At 38.4% G+C, this 20631-nt stretch overlaps 3 protein-coding genes across 4 annotated transcripts in view; 2 read left to right on the top strand and 1 right to left on the bottom strand.

Moving 5' to 3' along the window:
* The first annotated feature begins 467 nt into the window (after positions 1–467).
* Positions 468–7300, top strand: LOC133853682 (uncharacterized). Its single transcript, XM_062289684.1, has 2 exons — positions 468–901; positions 7113–7300. The coding sequence occupies exons 1-2, from the start codon at positions 553–555 to the stop codon at positions 7283–7285; spliced, it is 522 nt and encodes a 173-aa protein (XP_062145668.1). The 5' UTR covers positions 468–552; the 3' UTR covers positions 7286–7300.
* A 2222-nt stretch (positions 7301–9522) lies between these two features.
* The window catches only part of LOC133854312 (uncharacterized), a 42279-nt gene continuing 31170 nt past the window's right edge, over positions 9523–20631 (bottom strand). The window contains exons 16-17 of one of the 2 annotated variants that reach the window (XR_009896803.1): positions 9915–10006; positions 9523–9765 (exon numbers count right to left, since the gene is read on the bottom strand). The gene's annotated coding sequence lies outside the window, so the exon portion shown is untranslated. The remainder of the gene's footprint in view (positions 9766–9914; positions 10007–20631) is intronic. The other variant, XR_009896802.1, reaches the window with a different exon arrangement.
* LOC133853895 (probable galacturonosyltransferase-like 10) lies at positions 14995–18851 on the top strand. The gene is made up of 2 exons (XM_062289916.1): positions 14995–15060; positions 18249–18851. Exons 1-2 carry the CDS (start codon positions 14995–14997, stop codon positions 18849–18851), a joined length of 669 nt encoding a protein of 222 aa, XP_062145900.1.

Below are 20631 nucleotides of genomic sequence, written 5' to 3'. Positions count from 1 at the left end.
TAAAACCCTAAACCCTAAATAAAGAAAGAAGAATATTAAAAAAGAAAAAAATAAAAATGAGAGAGATCTCTTTTTTTGTAATTACTTTTTTATGCTGAGGTAAACCCAAACCCTAACCCTAAAAACTAAACCCTAAAAACCTAAAACCCTAAACCCTAAAAAAAAATAAAAAAAATAAAAAAAAAAACCCTAAACCCTAAAAAAAGAAAGAAGAATATTAAAAAATATAAAAGAAAAAGGTTCGAGATCTCTTTTTTTTTTTTTTGTTACTATTTTATTTTAGTTAAACCCTAAACCCTAAAACCCTACACCCTAAAAACCCTAAACCCTACAAATATTAAAACCTAAACCCTAACCCTAAAAACTAAACCCTTAAAAACCTAAACCCTAACCTTAAAACCTAAAAAGAAAAACCCTAAACCCTAAAAAAAATATGAAAAAACGATACTTTGAGTTAACTGTTTAAAACAAACATTAAACAAACAAGCACTTTATTTGCTGTAATCAAATAACATATTTCGTTTCAGACTGTTAACTCACGTACAGAGGAATATGGACAAGTCGTGGATGTCAGCACCTAGGGGTACGACACAGTATAACGACGGGTGTAGAGCGTTCGTGGCATTCGCCGTTCGTAACTGTAGGGCTGCTGATGGCAAAATTTACTGCCCATGTAAGTACTGCCGGAATAACCAGCGGCACCCCCCAGATTACGTTCTTGCCCACCTGACAGGGGGGAACGGAATGTCCACGGGATACGGTTTCTGGTATATGAACGGTGAGACTACCCTAAACCCTGCTGCTCCTGTTCGGGGTCACGACCATCCCAGTGTCACAGATACGGCTGCCCGTGGCATTGAACATGTAGAAGTCACAGAACAAGGCGGAGACCTGGAACAAGGTGGTGACATGCACGCCATGTTGCGTGACGCCTTCGGCGTGCACGAAGTAGGTGAAACCGATCATGTTGGCCAGCCCGGAGAAGTAAATGAAGGAACCTCTGCAAGGGACACATTGAAGTACGTTGAGTTGTTGAAGACTGCAGACAAGCCACTTCACCCCGGTACAAAGCACAGTAAATTGAGTGCAACTGTACATTTCTACAACTTGAAGTGCATTGGAGGTATTAGTAACAAGATCTTTTCTGATATTCTTGAGCTTGTCAGTCATTTATTGCCTCCTTACGATGAGGCCTTGCCGGTTAATACGTACGAGGTGAAGAAATTCCTCAGTTCCATGGGTCTCGGGTATGAGAAGATTCCGGCGTGCCGTAATGATTGTATGTTATTCTGGAAAGACAATAAAGACCTAGATACCTGCACCGTATGTGGAGAATCTAAGTGGATGGCTGATATACATTTAGATCAGGATGGTGAGGTAATATCGTCGAGGAAAAAACGTCCAGTGAAGGTGTTGAGATGGTTTCCACTCATCCCACGGCTACAGAGGTTATTCATGTCGGAGCACACTGCGCACAATATGAGATGGCATGCAGAAGGCCGCACTAGGGACGGCGTATTGAGGCACCCCGCGGACGGTGAGGCATGGAGATCGTTCGACACTCTACATCCGGATTTTATGGCAGACAGTAGGAACGTGCGGCTTGGACTGACAGCAGATGAATTCAATCCATTTGGGAACATGAGTACATCCCACAGCACATGGCCCGTATTGCTTGTACCGTACAATTTGCCCCCTTGGATGTGCATGAAACAGACGTCGTTCATCCTGTCACTGGTTATCCCCGAACCGACCTCACCTGGTATGGATATCGACGTCTACCTTCAGCCACTGATTGATGAGCTGTTGGAGCTGTGGGATATAGGGGTACGAACACTAGATGCTGCGAAGATGGAGAATTTCAATATGCGAGCTCAGTTGATGTGGATAATAAACGACTTTCCGGCGTATGCAGATTTATCCGGTTGGCCTAACAAAGGTGTGAAGGCATGTCCTTGTTGCATGTATTCGACACGTTCTAAACATTTGAAGAACGGTTGTAAATTTTGTTACATGGGACACAGGAGGTACTTGCCAACTAAACATTTGTGGCGGCTGAACAGAAGAACGTTTGATGGGACTGAGGAGTTAGAATGTGCTCCTGATGTGCCTTGCGGGGACGAGATCCTCCACAGTTGGACGGAGTTGCATTTGGGGATGAGAACGCGGGTAAGACGAGACGGAAGAAGCGGAAGACGGTGCACGGGGTGCTGATGATGTTGTGTGGAAGAAGAAAAGTATTTTCTTCAAATTGCCGTACTGGAAGGACAATTTGCTTCGGCACAATCTTGATGTCATGCACATAGAGAAAAATGTCATGGACAATATACTTGGCACTATTTTGGACATCAAAGGGAAAACGAAGGACAACTTGGCAGCTCGGCTAGATTTGCAGGAGATGGGGTTGAGACCTAAATTGCATCCGTTCACCGCCGCAAATGGTAAAACATATATACCCGCGGCTTGTCACACGATGTCCAGGGAGGATAAAGAAAGTTTTTTAAAGGTTCTTCGAAATGTGAGAGTTCCAGACGGATATGCCTCGAACATTTCACGGTGTGTTCGGATGAAGGATCATACAATTTCAGGGTTAAAAAGTCATGACAACCACATACTGATGCAGCAGCTTCTACCAATTGCATTGCATCAATCACTGCCAGACAAAGTGGTCAGACCTATCGTTGAGATGTCAGCATTTTTCAGAGGCATATGCTCGACCAAGCTAACTCAAGTTGAGATGGACCGACTGCAGGGTGACGTCTGTATCACACTATGCAAGCTGGAACAGGTATTTCCTCCTGAGTTTTTTACTAGCATGGTCCACTTGGTCGTGCATCTTGTGCGCGAGTGTAGACTCGGCGGACCCGTTCAATATAGGTGGATGTACCCGGCAGAGAGGTAAAATTTCGCAGAAAAATATATATATATATATATATATATATATATATATATATATATATATATTATTTTCATGTAACTCGTGGCATTAAACGGGGACAAGCCCTTAATGTTTATGTGTGTGCACCGGGAGTCTTGGGGGTTTCAAGTCGAATGTGTGCAACAAAGCGGCTCCTGAGGGGTGCATTGCAGAAGGTTACACAGTGACCGAGCTAGTAACGTTCTATTCAAGATATCTAGAAAATGCACCAACCTTTCACAATAGACCTTTGAGAAATCCGGATGGTTCCAAGGAGGCGGGAACGCGAGTTAGGTTGAACCGGTTGACGATGCATCAGATTCATCGTTATATTGTGTTCAACTCTGAAGAGTTTCTCAATTTGCGGATGTAAGTAGTGTTTACATATTGAACCGGATTCAAATGATATAATTGATAATAATTAGTTTTTTAATTATATCTGCTGAATGTAGGATGCACAAAGACGCTATTAGGCGATCATGCGTTAGGGGTCGCATCACGGACGCTCTAATTGAAGCCCAACATCATGAGCAGTTCTGCGAGTGGTACCGCGCATATGTAAGGAAATAGTGGTATTTTGGTATATAATATTTACCTATGTTCAGTGTCATTTTAAGATAGGGTTCGACAATATGCCGCTATTAACCGATGTATTCTTTTAATATATGAAATGATAACATAGGTTGATGGCCTTGACGATCAACGTAGGGAGGAATTGGGGTAGAAATTGGTTATGCGCAGTAGGGGGTTGAAGGAGACAGCAGTGAAGTATAACAGGTACGTGGTAAACGGGAAACTGTTCCGCACGCTAGCCAATGATGTGGGAAGGAGGACTCAGAACAGCGGCGTATGTGTGCCAACCGTTGAATGCGAAACCTACTATGGGCAATTAACCGATGTAGTTGAGGTCGAGTACTACGATAGGACTACGTATGTCCTATTTAAGTGCAATTGGGCGGACCCCATGATGGACAGAGGATTCAGAGTCGACGATTATGGCCTAGCGTTTGTCAACTTCACTCACCTCGTCCACAGGGGAGAACTACTTACTGACGAGCCTTACGTGCTTACATCTCAGGTAGACCAAGTGTTTTATGTCGAGGATGGAAGGAACCCAAACTGGGTTTGTGCCGTGAGGACTAAATCGCGCAACGTGTACGATGTTGGTCAGGGGGAAGGGAGTAGTGATGCAGATAATGCATATCACGAGTGTGTACCGCTCGTACTACCCACTGATGACCTGTATGATATGAATGATGAATTCGATCACGACAGGCCCGACATTGATCCGATTGAAGCTCCTGTTATACAATGATTGCTATATTTATTGTTGGCACAATTCGTTTAAACTCAAAATACTTTCTTATTTTGCATAGAGCTCATTGTATAATATGCATATTCTTTTTTAATATCAAAACTAATACGAATTTCAAATAATTTGTCTACATTTTTGTTCGCAGGTTTCAATGGACCAAAGACCCCCTACTTGCGCACATCGTGCACCACGCCTACCCGTGCCTTGCACGACTACATCCACACCGGCGATGTTAGTGGCACTACATACCACACCTTGGCCACACCACCCGGACACCGTTTATAGACCATTGCCCCTGGGTACGACGGGGATGAGCTCGTCAAATCCCGAGCAGACGAGCGCAGCTGGATATTCTCCTTCTCCATACCCGCCTACGTCCACACCGGCGATGTCAGCGGCACTACATACTACACCGTGGCCACTCCACCCGAACGCCGTTTATAGACCATTGCCCCCGGGTACGGCGGGGATGAGCAGGTCAGATCCCGGCCAGACGAGCTCAGCTGGATATTCTCCTTCTCCATACACGACGTTCTCGCAGTTGGGGATCACCACACCGGGTCATATTGATCGATGGTGGGCTCGAGAGTGTCATGATCTGAGCAGATTCCCATTGTACTATCCATACCCCCTTACACCACCTATGCCAGTCAACCCTGATAGTGAGACTCAGGATGACAGATTCCCGCTGTCACAGCGGGGGGAGATGCCTATGCCGGCTATGCGGTCGGGACAGATGTCGGCACCGGCGGGGGGCCAGGGCCCGGCACCTGGGGAGAGTCAGGTGCCTGTTTATGGACAGAGCCAGTTGCCGCTTTCTGGGGAGAGTCAGGACCCAGATGTGGGGGAGAGCCAGATGCCCCATGAGGGGGACGATGTGATGCTGGGTCTTGATCAGTTGGCCCATGATGTCCCCCAGGATATGTCTTCGAATGACGATCATCATGATGAGCCTCACCCGGCAGATGAGGTAGGCGAGGAGCATGCTGGCGACCCAGCGACCGAGCTCATAGCGACCGATCATATTCGGCTGATGGGTAAGTACATTTTTATACATCATTATATCTTAATTTAGTAAGTTCGTATAATATTTAAATTGAATTTTTAATTTATTAATATATTAATATAATTAAGTTATTTAGTGTTAATATATTAACGTTTTATATTTATTGACTAGGGTATAACCCAGACGGGAGCATCTATTTTGAGGTGATTAAGGACTCAGAGAGAAATTGGGTGCTCCCAAGTGGGAAGAAAGTTGTGTTGCAGTACAATGCTGCAACACAACCCGTGGGACGCGCATGCAATCGTTATAGACGGGCTGCGGGCAAGCTTTTACGGAGCGGGTCCCACATTCACTTGCAGGACGAATGGGCAAAGGTAGATAAACAGATTAAGCGGGCAATGTGGGATGCCATAATGGTATGTGTATGAAACTAATATATGTATTTAGTGAAATTAAAGTTAAGATTAAGTTTTTGTTGAACTGCTAAAATTAATCCTTAAATTGAATGTGCAGCAAGAATTTTTTGTACCCGTATCCGTCGACCAGCGTCTCGCACAGAACGAATTCTGGGGTGATATGGGCGTAAGCACCGTTCGTGGAAGTCGAAGTTGAGGACCCAGCTAAATATTTGAGACGATGACACGCCATTGACAATACGTGCGAGAATGCCAGATACGTTTTTTGATAAGTATGACCGAACGGATGTGGAGGACGTACTGCACGAGTGGTGCACAAAAAGAAATCAGGTATGTAGGTCTTTGAATGTATTACTATAATGTTGTGTTTTTTTAATAAACAGTTCATTTAATCATAGCACATAAGTAATTAAGTGTGTCAATTCTTACATTTTTTTTTTCAGAATGTTCAATGCAAAGGCGAGGTCTGAACGAATGAAGCGGCTGCGGGAGCAGAATGACATCCCCCATAGTCTGGGGTCCAAAAGTTATGCCAGATTTAATCACGATGAGGTATGAAACAATATGTAAATGTTTTAATTCTTATTTGTGCGTAATTGTTCTTTCTTAACATTAAATGAATATCCAATGTTTGTTATATATTTATACTGTATGGCGACAGGCATCTACATCTGGCACGCCCCCCACTTGCGCCGAGTCGTTTGTGAAGACGCACACAAGGAAAGACGGCACTTATCTGAACGAGCGGACACGGGACCTATGTGTATGCTACTGTTCTATGTTATTAATATTTATTAGTTATGCGTGTGATAAAATATTTATTAATTACCAGTGTGTTGTATGTTGACGACGTACAGGAGCGGATGACACAGAGTTTGTCCACTGATCCTGCTGCCACGGATTCCGTTTCATCAGATACGGTGCGTTGGGCACCTGGCGACGCGTACGAGCAGGCACTTGGGCGACCCGAGTATGGGGGTAGGGTTCGGCAGGTTGGGCCGAAAGTTACTCCTGTTCGCGGGACTTGTTTCTCGTATAGGGCCCGCACACGGGGGGGACCGGCCGAGGGCACGTCTCAGGATTGGGCTGCCCACAAAATTGCGGAGATAGATATCATGTTACAGGCCGAGAGAGAGAGGAATGACGGGTTGGAGGGCATAGTGCGGGCCGAGAGAGAGCGGGCTGACAGCATGGAGCAGCGCCTACGACAGTTTGATGCTATGGAGCAACGCATGCGACAGGTTGAGGCCTTCATGTCCTCTACAGGATTATCGTTCGTATGCCCTGGTGGTCAGCAGTCTTCACCTGCACACGTAGGTAGTACGTCGTCTATTAGTAGTGCGCCTGCAGGTATGGTTCATATTATGTATACACTTAGGTTTATTTTTAATTTGTTCTCATTACTTGTTTAAATTTGCATATAATATTATATAGGTTAATTATTTTTATTACTTGCAGGTAATGCGACAACGATTGGTCCGGTGTCGCCTGTTGGACAATTGCTGAGCCAACAATCCCCTCTCTGGACTCCATCGCCCATTACACCATCTCTTGCGGGACAATCGCCGGTTGGCGAGTTCACGCCCGGGACTGCACCTCGTGATCTGCAGCGACGTCCTCCAGATTTGTAGATATTTTGTGTTTTTTTTTTTTTTGTTAGTAATGAATAACTTTATTAGATCAAGATTTTCAAATTTGTTGATATTGTTGTGTAAGTATTTATTGTTAGTAATGAATACATTTATTAGTACATGGTATTCAAATTTTTAAATATTGTTGTTTTGATTAATTTGTGCAATTTGATTTTGTGATATTTTTGGATAAAATAAATTTGGAGAATTTTAGTAAATATTTATATATATATATATATATATATATATATATATATATATATATTTTAAATAAAAAGAAATTAAAAAACAGAATTAAATATTAACAAAAAAATTTCACAGTTAGCCGCGTGTATTAATGTACACGCGGCCAGATGTTGGCCGCGTGTATTTTAATACACGCGGCCAATTGTGCAATTAGTGTTAACCGGATCCACCGCGTGTATGTACGTGGCTACTTGCACGCGGCCAACAGTTCGCCACGTGTACAGTGACCGTACACGCGGCGAACTACAAGTGGCGAAAATCAGATTTTTTTGTAGTGACTACACAACTGTAAAAATGAATTCAGGATGCCACTCAGCCGCAATAATATTACAACAAGGTGCATTCTTTTAACAATTCCTGGAGAAGTAATAACATCATCTCAAGTAACAAATGTAGATATCGTTGTGCACCTAAGACCTTTTGTCTACAACAAGAACAATACGTTGTCCATTGACTATGACTTAAATTGGTATCAGTATTGCAAACAAAAGTTAACTTAGAAGCCTGTTAGACATACAAACCATTTACACAGAAGACAGATTTTTTTTTTTCCCCCAAGTTAACATAGAAAAAGTTAGCTTCAAGTTAGCAGTATCAGTATTGCAAATAAAAGTTGACTATGACTTTACTTAGAATTCATTTTAGCTATGCTGATACTGCTAAAATGAACACACAAATGGAGTAGAAAAGAGAAAGATAAATACACCTTTTCGTTCAGTTTATGTCCCCCATTTGTTTTCTTTGTATCCTTACATTTCTGCTGTCTCCACTCTGCACATGCTTGTGCTGAGAGATGTTTCCTGATTTATTGACTGAAAATGAATTGATAGTGAACTTGATACAAATTTTAGGTAAAAGTCATCATTGGAAATCGACTCACAATGGAAGGGTGTTCAAGAGTTTATATAAACATATTTAAGATTATACTTAAGCCATATAAGACGCTTAAGATTGTAACATACCACCATACTCCATTCCCATAGGCTAGGGTGGCTGGGCCACCCCTTGGGTTTTTTTTTTTGAATTTGAATTTGAATTTGAATTTTTTTAAAAAAATAAGTATATTTATTTTTTTTTTAATAATTTTTTTATTAAAACGGACACGTGTCGCATTCTTATTGGTCTGACGTGGCGCTGACGTGACATTTAACAGAATCTGTCAAAAAATTTAATGAAATTTGGCGTTAATGATCGATTTGTAATTATTGCTTACTACAAGGATCTCCCATAAACTTTTTAAACCATAGGGAGTGAAAAATAATTATGGCATATCACAGAGACCAATTGTGCAATTATTCTTTATTAAAATGAAATTGTGCAAGTCCTTTTCGGGTATGGACTCAGACTTTGGTACGTCGGTTTGCCAATTAAATCTTGCCACTTCATTATGCGCGGTGGCAATTCTGTCATTTCACAGTTTCTGGGCTGGGTAGCCTAGGCTGTTACGAGTGGCATTGCCAATTTTTGTTGCATGTACTTAGTGGTATTCCAATTGCTAAAATAGAGGGCAGAAGCATACCCATAGGCATATATGCAAAAGGAGTAATGTAATGCGTATTAGTAAACTTAGGGCAGCAAATTTTTAATACAAAATGCAAATATGACATGAACCCAATATAAAATTAACGGTTTAGAGTTGAAGGGTCTGACTCGTTTAATTAAATAAGTTAGGTTAGGATTAACGTATACAATCTTATACCAATACTTCAATATGACCTAAACCCGACATACGACATTTAAAGATGTTAATTTTTTATACGGCCTACGAAACCGATTTTAGTTTATGCCCTAAAAACAAATTTCTTTTGTATGACATTTTTTGGTTTATTAAGATCATTGAGCATATCATTGTATGTAAGGGTGTACAACTGATTGCGGTTGCGGTTATTTCGTCATAACTGTTGCGGTTTTTACCAACCGCCGGTTATTCGGTTATTAACTAAATAACCGGTTTTCACATTAACTGGTCATGTGAGTGAGATAGTAGCATGTTGAATTTAAAGCAATAAAAATGGCGTTAAACCAACATATAAACAAAGTGAATCATTCGCTGTGTTCAGATAAAATGAAGAAACAAACAAAAAAGATTACAACAAATTATAACCCAAAACAAGGGATTCTCAAGAATCTCAATACAATAAGTTGAGATTTAGATATAAAAATTACCAGGAAATACTTGCAGCAAATATGGTAGACGAACTAGGCTCACTGTCCACCGGAACGCAGCTGCACTGCTAAAGAAAAACACAAAGAGACAATGTTAAAGTAAAATCACATAAAACCCACTAACAAAATTTTCAAAATAGTAATCGAAATCTGCAAATATTTCCTCTGCAAAAATCGAAATCAAAATTTAGAAAAAAATCTAAAAAAATATGCAAACCTTTGGGAGAGTCTCCTCTGCCTTTCGTTGTGTGTTGAAAGAGAGAGACCCAGAGAGACCTTTCACGGTCTGGGAGTGGACATTGGGTGGCACTGGGCGTGGATCGGAAGAGAAAAGAACAATAAGTGAAGGATCAGAAGAGAAGGAAAGAAGAAGAAAAGAAGAGACCGAGAACTTAATCTAATGAAAATTATAAATATGAAGACAATGAATGGGTTAATAAATTTGATAACTGCTAATATATACAATCATAACCATTTAATTTATTTTAAAAAAAATAAATTATATAATATATTACTGTTAGAACAGTTTTCAGTCTGGTAACGTGTAGATCTCTGATTCGTCGTGTTCTTCGTAATCTACAAGGAATAACAAACAATGCGTCAGAGGGGGGGTCTCCCGACGTCCCCTCTCCGATGCCTAAGTCAATGGGCCATTTTGGAGAGTATTGAGAGTCGAGAGTTTAGTATATATTCAGAGTGTATTTTGTACTTGGGGTAGCAGCCTATTTATAAGCACATAATTTTCAATGGCATTGTTCCACCTTCATGTCATGGCTGAATGGAACCCTTAGTGGAATGAGATAGAGGTTGAGTGGGAGAGTGGGACACTTACTCCTCATGGGATAATGTATTTATTCCATGTGTTCTAAATATAGCCTTCAAGGTGTTATAAAACTCTGTTAAGCCTTAGTGACTGAGCGGGTCAAGTTGAGCCAGCAATATCAACTGGGCCCTGGTTCGAGTATAGGCCCATTTGCCTAGAGGATGATAATTTCCCTAACAGATAACCCCCGATTCCCATTGGCTGATTCGTCCAACTGGTCGGGCATTGGGAATCTTCTTTTGTACTTGCAGATGGGGCTATTTTTGTCCATTGATAATGAGGATTCAATGTTGATGGTCAGACGCTTGTGGAGACCATGGTTGTCGGAGTGTCTAGTAAGCGGCATAACTTTTACCTCCTTGTGCTTGTGACTTTTTGCATGTGGTAGTAATTTTGAATGCTCGAAGTTGTATGCAGTTGAAGCCTTTCACTTGCCGTTGACAAATCAAAAGATTTCCTAGCTGCGTCGATATGGCAATCTTTTTCATTTGACAATGTTCTATTCAAGATACACGGGCTATCTCGGCCTCGGGATATTTTTGTCTCGAAATTTTATTTCCATCTCGGGAAATTTCCTGTTTTGTCTCAGAGTTTTGCTTAGATTTGGAAAAAAAATTTGTCTCGGAGACTTTTTCAAACTGGGAAAACTTTTTGTCTCGGAAAATTTTGTCTCGGAGACTTTTTCAGTCTCAGAAAATTTTTTCGTCTCAAAGACTTTTTGTCTTGGAAAATTTTTCATCTCGTAGACTTTTTAAGTCTCGGAAATTTTTTCATCTCGGAGACTTTTTCAGTCTCGAAAATTTTTTTGTCTCGGAGACATTTTCAGACTAGGAAAACTTTTCGTCTCGGAGACTTCTTTAGTCTCGGAAATTTTTTTTGTCTCGGAGACTCTCAATACTCTCCAAAATTGCCCACTGACTTAAGCATCGGAGAGGGGACGTCGGGAGAACCCCCTTCTGACACATTGTTTGTTATTCCTTGTAGATTACGAAGAACACGGCAAATCAGAGATCTACACGTTACCAGACTAAAAACTGTTCTAACAGTTACAAATTCTATAAACATCTTAATCCAAACAAATTGGTCCTTTAATTTAAAACTTCATAGAGAAGCTCCGAAATTTTTCACCTTGGGAATATGATATATATATATATATATATAGTTGGAATCTTTTAAAAATTAATTAAATTCTGTTTGGGATCACAGAAAAACATATAGTGGCCCATCGAGTATTTCAATTTCCAGAAAAGCCTTCAAAAATAAAAAAAAAATAAAAATAAAAAGAGGAAAAAACAATTTCGAAACTATTTTCATTTTCCATCAATTTCTTTGCAACCAAACGAAACCAGAAAGATGAAATTCAATGAAATAATCGAGCAGATAAAACTATATAAACTACTAAGTTCCCATACAACAACGATTTGAGTTTCTTAAAAACAAAATACCCACAGATTAGAGAAACACAAAGATAGGATTGCAAACGATCAAACGCAAAAATCGAAACACTTTGATTTGTAGTTTGATGCAAAAAAAAAAAAAAAAAAAATGATTACTTCCTTGAACAAGATGCTGAGGGAGCGGCACTTGTTGTCTTGGTCGTCAACCACGTGAGCATTGGGCAGTGGGCACTGGGCGTCGTGGTCGTGGCACTGGGCGAGTGGGCGTGGGCGTGGATCAGAGATTGAGAAGAGAAGAAGAAAGAAGAAGGAAAGAAGAAGAGAAGAGAAGTGGAGAAGAAGAGGCGATGACGCGCTTTTTGAAAAAGTGATTTTTAAAAACGCAGTTAAGTGTTTAGTAAAATCATAGTTTAGCCTTTAAAATTCTGCGTTTTCAAAAAAGTATCATCTTACATGCAATTTGAAAAAGCAAATTTTTTGCGTTTTCAAATCGCAATTTTTAAAATCGCAGTTTCCAAACGATTTATGTTTGCTATTTAATTTAAAATCGCACTTATTCTCTACGAAATAACAATTTCAAATGCACCCTTAATATTATTTCGTTTTTCGTTGGTAATATATATATATATATATATATATATATATATATATATATATATATATATATATATATATATATATATAAAATAAAATAAAAATAAAAATAAACCAGTTTTTTAAAATGTTATAATCGGTACTTGGTTATCCGATTGCGATTATTTTTTGTTTTTCGGTTTCTTGGTTTCTTTAGTTAGCGGTTATTAAAGGTTACCGGTTAATAACTGCCCCGCTTGTACACCCATACGTATGTGCATATTATTCTTTTTTATATATACATGTAGTCCTTAAGTTATATTGAATACAACTTAGGTGTGTTAATGAGATTATTACACAGAATATCTAAGTTATAAACCTTGTAACTTATAAACTTATAGTTGGCAATGGAATTGAACATTCTATTTGAAAAGACTATAACATATCAATCATGATAATCTATCTTGATCATGGAAGTGGAGACTTCTTATTGATATGTTGATGTGACTATAATGCACTGAATTGGACCACGTGAATTGTATTCTATATAATTACTGACAATATGAATAACTTGAACTAACGACTACTTATAACATTGACTCTCATTCCTCAGAAGAATGTGAATACAAATGTGAAATGGAGGCCACTTTGATATATTTAAGAGTGAGATATTTCATGGTCAAAATCTCGGTATATTGGATTATCACATGTAGCATTGTAGGAATACTACTCCTCAAGATGAAATTCTTAATCCTTTGAGATATAAAATATCACATTGAGATAACTTTAATAGGAATTGATTATTTTAAGTCTTCGGCCAAAGCATTTTAGTAAAGAGTTACTAAAATTAAATGTACTAAATGAAATATAATTAAAAGAGTACAAGAATAATTAAGAGAATAAATCGAGAACTCAATGATTAAAAGATAGTGAATTAAAGTGACAATTTTATTTATAACTTTAATTCTACTATGAATATTTTCTATAGGGGCACCAAGGGGTGGTGGTCAGCACCCTTAAGGGGCTGCCGCACCACCCCTTGGTGGTGCACTATGGGGATCGCACCCTTTAGGGGTGCAGCTACCCCTTAAAACTAGGTTGTTTTTTACATACCTATTTCTATTTTGAGTAGGATTTGTAATCCTATTTAAATTTGGACCAATTATGCCCCCTAAATGGTTAAGGGTTACTAATTTTTTAGTAAGAGTTTGACTCCTAGTACCTAAGACAAGACAAAGTTCTAATTTTGATTGGAATAAGGATACCTAATTGGGTTAGGTTATCCACATCTTGTTGGATATGATTTCCATTTTAGGAAACTCATTCCTAAAATAGATTAAATGATTTTAGGCATTCTAATATGATAAAAATGCCTAAGCCCTAATTAGATAAGAAACCCTAATAATATGTTTAGGATTCCAAAGAACAAGTCCAACTAGGATTCCTACCGGGACTAGAAAACCTAGTTTGACTAGGATTTATATCGCTATTTGGACTCTTATTTTCAATAGGATTACTAATGAGATTATGATTCCTAATTTAAATGACTTTGACCGGATTTCGTTGTCTTAGTTTGACTAGGATTCCTACTCGAACTAGGATTTCTAATGTGATTAGGATTTCAATCTAAAGTGGGAATGGTGAGCTAGGGTAAGGTCACAATTGTAATTGGGTTACAATTGGTTTAAGAAAACCTATTATTTCAAAATATCAAGTGAGAGGGAGATTCAAGAGTTAAGATTCACGGCTTCCATTGGTGGTCTATAGTAATGTAAAGTAAGCACCTCACCTTGACCTTAGAGTCTTGCTCCTTACCGGTGGGTGTTTACTTTGCGGATTACAAAAATAGACTTCTTTAGGATAGATAAGATGTGATTACAATGGGAACGACCACACTACCACGGACTTACATGGGGATTACATCAAATCTAGAAAATCGTATACACCCTTTTTTTTTTTTTTTTGAAGTAAAAAATTGTATACACTTAAGTTAAAGTGATAACCTCTCTATCGGAGTTCTTGTCACATAACTTAGAGGCTAAGGGAAAAGTGACATATTATTAATATTTGGCATAAGATACCTAGATGGTATTAGAATGAGAATAATTCTTGTCTAATTGATATTCACTCGATGCGAAAGGATATTAATTGCAGGATTAGGTTGTTGCATCTTCAATAGCTTAAAGAACACGTCACTTTTAGAGGCTGATTTATATAAAATTTATGTCTTCCTATATATTATGTTTTTTTTGGGTTTCATATTATATTGCATGTTTGCATAATTGTACATGCCCTAAAGATTTTTCTTTTTCTTTTTTTAATTTTGTTTTAAAAAAAATTATTTTCAAAAAGTTAATTAATGTACCCAAAAAATCCTTCCTAGGCCTTGTGACAAGGAAATCTGTGTTCAGAAGGAATACAATACAATATATACCGTCTATCTCTCAACTTATATATATAATTCGTATTGCAAGAAAATGTTAGGAAAACTCATCGGTACATTAATGGATCCTCCAATTCCTCCTCCATACATTGCTCCTGGTCATGAAAAAAGTATGGAGCTCTGTGCAGTAATATTGTAAAATGGCTTCTACGCAATGGATCGGGATCGGAATCCTCTCCAGTTCATTAGAACTGCAGAGGAGCCGATTGATAGCTTGGATCTCTTTAAAGAGATCAAAGGCCAAAAATAAGCCATGTCATCAAGAAGAAAAAAAAAAATATATATATATATATATATATATATAATCAAAGTAAAACCCAGTTCTTCGGATCACTGTCACCCAAGGACCGTCTCCATTTCTTCCATCTTTCCCTCTCCCACTGAAACCTTCCTCTGTAATACCCCGGAATATCATACTTAAATTATTAACGCCTAGATATAGACACATGCATAGGTATAAGGCTTAATTACTTTAGTTATAGATTAAATAGAATTCTTATATATATATATATAAGTCAGATAGGCAAAGATATTTTAGCCAAAGTCGATTGAGCGACTTTATAGTCAATCAAGCGATTCTAGGTCGTAGTCGATCGAGCGACTGAAGAGTCGATCAGTGCAACACAGTTTATGTGTAGGCTACAAATGTTGATTTTTCTACATTTGATTCTCGAACCCATTCCGTGTTAGTGGTCTTAGGAGATTAAAAAAAAACTCACCTAGTTAGTCTAGTTAGCTGGTTTAGTTCAAAACAAACAAGATATGGTGTAATAATTATTCAAAGATATGAAAATCCAATCTTTGAAGATATGGGTGATTGGTACTATTCTCTCTAGCTGATATGTCATTAATCCGGCCATTGAAGTACTTCCTAACTGGCTTGATCTCAACCCTTCAAGCTTCCTATATAATGAGTTGATGAGCGATCAATTTTTGCACCGAGAAAACTTGAACTCAGCAAGCCTACAAAGAGGTCGTTATGCTCTGTTTTGAGTTTTTGTTAGTGCAAAAACTTTGATAGTAAAATTCTCTTGTTTCTTTATGCTTTCAGCACTTAGAAAACCATAAATGAAGCCTTAAACCACCTTTCATTTCTCAACAAAACATTAGAAAACAATATCTGAATTCATTCCTTGTTTTTTATCCAAAAACCAGCAATCTTCAAACTAAATTTTTAGTGTTCTATTCCAGACCAGCTCTCTTTCTTCACTAGACTTTCTATGCGAATTTCAATAGGTAATTCTTCGTTTTGTCTCTATGGATTCAGTGTATATTTCCCTTAATTTATGCTTTGTTTTCCCTTTTCTCCCTTGAGATGTAACAATTGGGTATAGCTATGTAACTTTCCTTACCTTCTCTTCTTGTTTTCAACAGAGGAGTTTTCTTTCAAGACATAACCAATCACCAACAGCAAATCAGTAAGTATTGAAGAGGAATAATTTAAAGAAAATATACATAAGTTGAAGGAAAGAACCGGTTGTGTGAGAAGAAGTTGTAGTGTAAAGACAAGACAAGGGTATTTGGAGAGTTTTTATATATGTTGCTGTCATGAGATTTTGTGGTTGAGAATATATATATGTGGCATAAGGGTGTGTGTGTGCGCGCATGTTTGATATGAGAGTGAATGTGTTGTGCACGTGAATGAGGGTGTATTTATGTATTTGACAAAAAGAAGTGTGCATGTGTTTATAAATATAGGTGTGTGTTGGTTAGACAAGTGTATTTGTTAAAAAAAAAAGTGCAAGATTATATATGTATGTACTTCATTAGATGACACTTGTATACTTGCTTTAATATATATATATGTTTTCTATGTGCTATATGTTCCAAAAACTATATATATAAAGCATTTTTTCAGAGGAAGGTATATTTAATAAAAAAGAGAATAACTTTAGTAGCATCGTTACGCTACCTAACTATTTTTTTTTTAATAAAATGTTAATAGATATTTAAATTAATATTATGTCCAATTTAAAATATCAATATTTTATGCCGTCCATTTTTATAAATGGAATTATTTTATGGGATAAAATAAGGATAAGGTTATATTTATATAACCATTATATTTAAATCTGTAGCCGTTATAATGGAAAAATAACCCATAATAAATAAGTGAAGTAGTAGTAGTAGTAGTAGTAGTAGTAGTAAAAATTCTCATAATGCCTTTTACTAATTTATTTTTATTGCATGGTTATAATTATGCAGTTTTGAGGATAACCTTTGAAGCAAAAGTAGTAAGTATCTCTATACTTACTGAGGGTGATGCTGGTAAATTTTTCCTATAATATTGTGTCTACTGCTTTATTTACTTGTTTGCACATGTGACTTTGCATATTTTACTATTTTAATAATCTGTTAAATAACAAGCTGGGGATCTAGATTCATAGTGAGTACATGAGGCTTCGTTAGAGTTCTTAGGTTCTCGGTGAATGAGGAAGTACTTGAAAAGAGAATAATAAATACAAAAATTGATGTACCTAGGTCACCAAGGAAACCCAGGTTTCCAGGAGCCTAGGCTCCCAAAGAATATAATTAAAAGTTAAATGTGAAGAATCTCAGGCTTCAAATAAGAAGATAACCGCGCCTAGGCCAACAGAGGAGTGAAAAAAGGGAAATACCTAAAACTCCACATTTAAAAACTGTCATATTATTGCTTTATGATTATATTTATATTCAATTTATGTCTATGATTCGCGATCATAAATTATACATTGCGTATACATGTGATTATAAAGCTCTATTGCATTATGTTGCATTGATTAAATAAATCAGTATTCATATTATTATGGGAAACAGCGGACTCACTTATGTATTTTGTATTGTTGTTTCCTCTGTGTTATTTATTAATTTAGGTTATGAAGATGAAGAATATCAGGTTTATCCGAACCTTTAGATGGATCCTTATACTAGTTTTTGAGGCTAGACTACCTCCTTTTTGTGAACTACCATGACGTAGTTCATTAACTTAGTATCAGAGACAATATTTATATTTCTGCTGTTATGTAATTATCAAACTCTAGTTATTTTGACCCGTATGATTATATGCGCCCTGTGAGGCATAACTGCTATCTTATGTATAATTATGCAGACATACTTTAAATATCTATTTTGAGGTATTTCAGTTAGAAGCTTTGAAGTGTTATATATATATATATATATATATATATATATATATATATATATATATATATATATATATATATATATATATATATATATATATATATATTCCGTTGCCAATAACTAACTCTGATAAGATCGTAATGTCACGTGAAAAATTAAAAAAATTTCACTTACGCTTTTTGTGAAAGTAAGGAGTTACATCCTCCCTCCCCCCAAGTTCAGCCTCTGCCACCAGAAACCACTGCCGCCACCGACAGCCAACCTGACCCACCGAAACCACCACTGGAAGATGATAGCCAACTGGAGACGATCCTTTTCAATTGGGGTGTTTCTCTAACTGGGTCAAGAGCAATCGGAGCTCTGGAATATTGTCACGCTAACTTCATCAACTACTTTTCTAATGAGTTTTGGTCTGACCCTGAGTTTTCCAAGGTTTTTGCAAGGAAAAGACCTTGCTATTTCAACACAGGTGTGATGGTGATGGATTTGGTGTGGTGGAGAGAGGGTGACTACATGAGAAAGATCAAGAAATGGATGGAAATTCATAAACAGGGTAGGATTTACGAATTTGATTCTCTTCCACCGTTTTTGTTGGTTTTTGGTGGAGATGTTGAGGCGATTGATCATAGATGGAACCGACATGGGGTTGGTGGGGATAATGTGGTGAGTAATTGCAGATCTTTGCATCTAGTCCTATCAGTTTGCTTCACTGGAGTGGCAAGGGGAAAGCCATGGGCAAGGCTTGATGGGAGGACGCCATGCCCAGTTGATTTCTTTTCTTTTCTTTTTAATTGATTAGGGAAAAAGGTATCCTCCACACTTCTGATCCAAAGGAAGAAGAAGTGGGCGATCCAATTAATGAAAAAGGGGTGGGCTCCCCAATAGTAGAGTTGGACCAACAAATGACCCTGTCCTTTCAAGGGGTCGCGCAAGGCAATTTTAAAAGTTTAAAGGAAGATTAGGACAAGCTCACTTGCTTCCCCACTTGAGAGCAACAACAACCACCAACAGATGGTTAACATAGTAAAAGTGTTGTTCGAGTCCGAAAATAGGACTACAAGAAAGAGAAATCCCAACATAAATTCAAATACAGTACTTTCCCATAAAGAGGAACAATATCCCAAATAACTAAAATAAACAGAAGCTAAAACAACAACATAGTGCCAAATGAGGATAGGGACTGAAAGTTGCCAGTGGTGGCGTGTGAAGACCACGCTCCACCACGAAAGACCTCTCTCCAGCGAGATTCAGAAGGCAATGCCGAGAACCACCAAAAACCGGGGCGGGGGAACAAACATGGAGGATACGTGGCCACCACGCGCCGGAAAGGGAGACATACTCCCTGGCGCATGCATGCCACGAGCTGGTGTGTGGACGTAGGAAGGGGGCGCGACGGCCATTGGAGGAAGCAGAAGACGCCGGTGAACCCACTAGAGAGGTGTGTGTCGTACAAAATTTGGTAGAAAAACATAGATCTAGATCCAAAGATTTTGACCCAACAACCAAACCAAAGATTGTAGTAGACACGGTGGAGGAAGACGGCGGGAATCGGTAATAGCTGTGTTGTATTAGAAGAAAGCAGGAAAGATACCTCAGAGGAGGTGGATAAATCTAGAGCAAGCTCTAGCATGATAAAGGCCTCATCAGAGGCGATAACAAGGGAAGGAAAGGGGAGAAAAGAAGGAAAAAGGGGAGAGGAGGAGGAAAGCACATGGTTTTTGGGCAAAAGGAACATTCAGAGGATTTTAGAGAGAAGGCAGAGCGTCTCTCTCTATAATGGTTTGACTACCTATTAAGAAGGAAATTATGATAGATATTCAATCGCCATGCCCAGTTGATTATCTATGGGCTCCTTATGATCTCTACAAAACCAAAGACTGGCGTCATCACCACCATTTCCGAAAACAAAAAGAGCAGTAATTGGAAGAAATGGAGAGGATCCTTGGGGGACAGGGATCCAGAGAACTGGGTTTTACTTTGGTTTTTTGTTTTTTTTTTTTTTTTTTTTTTTGGTTCTCTCTCTCTCTCTCTCTCTCTCTCTATTTATGACATGGCTTATTTTTGGCCTTTAATCCAAGCCATCAACTGGCTCCTCTCCAATTCTAATGAACTGGAGAGGATCCAGATCCCTACACAATGGTAACTCTTGGTCTTTGTGAAGTACATACTGTTGGAGAGATAATATCTCACTTAATATAATAATAAGGTAGGGCCTTCCTAAAATATTATATGGTAAGCGGGGCCCTATAAAAGAGGACAAGGCATATAGAGGAGGGGATCTCTTTCCCATTAGCTAGCTAGAGACCACTCGGTCTCTCTCTCTCACTCTCTGACTTTCCCCAACTTTCCTTTGTACTCTCCCTTCTCTTCATCTCTTTCTCTCCCCACTCTCTTCATTTCTCTCCGTCATTACTAACACACACCTTATATCTCTCCACTCTAAACACAATATGCTAACTTAAGCATCGGAGTGTGTTCAATCTCTGATTGAGGACCTCCTAACTACCTCCTTATTGTGCAAGAACATCATTCTCACTGAAAAATCCCATAAAAGCTTGATGTCTCGAAGGACAGA

Source organism: Alnus glutinosa, chromosome 13, assembly GCF_958979055.1.
Source record: "Alnus glutinosa chromosome 13, dhAlnGlut1.1, whole genome shotgun sequence".
In the NCBI taxonomy this organism is placed as follows: Eukaryota; Viridiplantae; Streptophyta; class Magnoliopsida; order Fagales; family Betulaceae; genus Alnus; species Alnus glutinosa.
This window is presented reverse-complemented; position numbering and strand designations above follow the sequence as displayed.